The sequence below is a fragment of the Chaetura pelagica genome, unplaced genomic scaffold (genome assembly GCF_000747805.2).
Source record: "Chaetura pelagica isolate M959 unplaced genomic scaffold, ChaPel_1.0 scaffold2618, whole genome shotgun sequence".
NCBI lineage: Eukaryota > Metazoa > Chordata > Aves > Apodiformes > Apodidae > Chaetura > Chaetura pelagica.
In genome coordinates, this window is record NW_009954369.1 from 623 (window position 1) to 896 (window position 274).

General features: G+C 64.6%; 1 protein-coding gene across 1 annotated transcript; it reads left to right on the forward strand.

The window, feature by feature from the left end:
- Nucleotides 1-135: 135 nt before the first annotated feature.
- UBL5 (ubiquitin-like 5) lies at nt 136-270 on the forward strand (the record flags this gene model as incomplete). The annotated part of the gene is made up of 1 exon (XM_010004212.1): nt 136-270. A coding segment is annotated over one exon (135 nt), but the record flags the coding sequence as incomplete, so codon positions are not given.
- Between the last annotated feature and the right edge of the window lie 4 nt (nt 271-274).

The following is a 274-nucleotide window of genomic DNA, read 5'->3' on the forward strand; positions in this document are numbered from 1 at the left end:
AGTCCCCCCCCTCCGAGTCCCCCCCGGTTCCCTCTCCCCCAGTTCCCTCTCTCCGGGTCCCTTCCCGGTTCCCCCCCGGTTCCCTCTCGCCCGGTTCCCCCCCAGTTCCCTCTCTCCCAGTTCCCTCTTCCCCAGTTCCCTCTCTCCCAGTTCCCCCCCGGTTTCCTTACCTCCCTGCCCAGCACCGAGGATTCCATCCGCGACCTGAAGAAACTGATCGCGGCACAAACTGGGACCCGCTGGGATAAAATCGTCCTGAAGAAGTGGTGAGTGG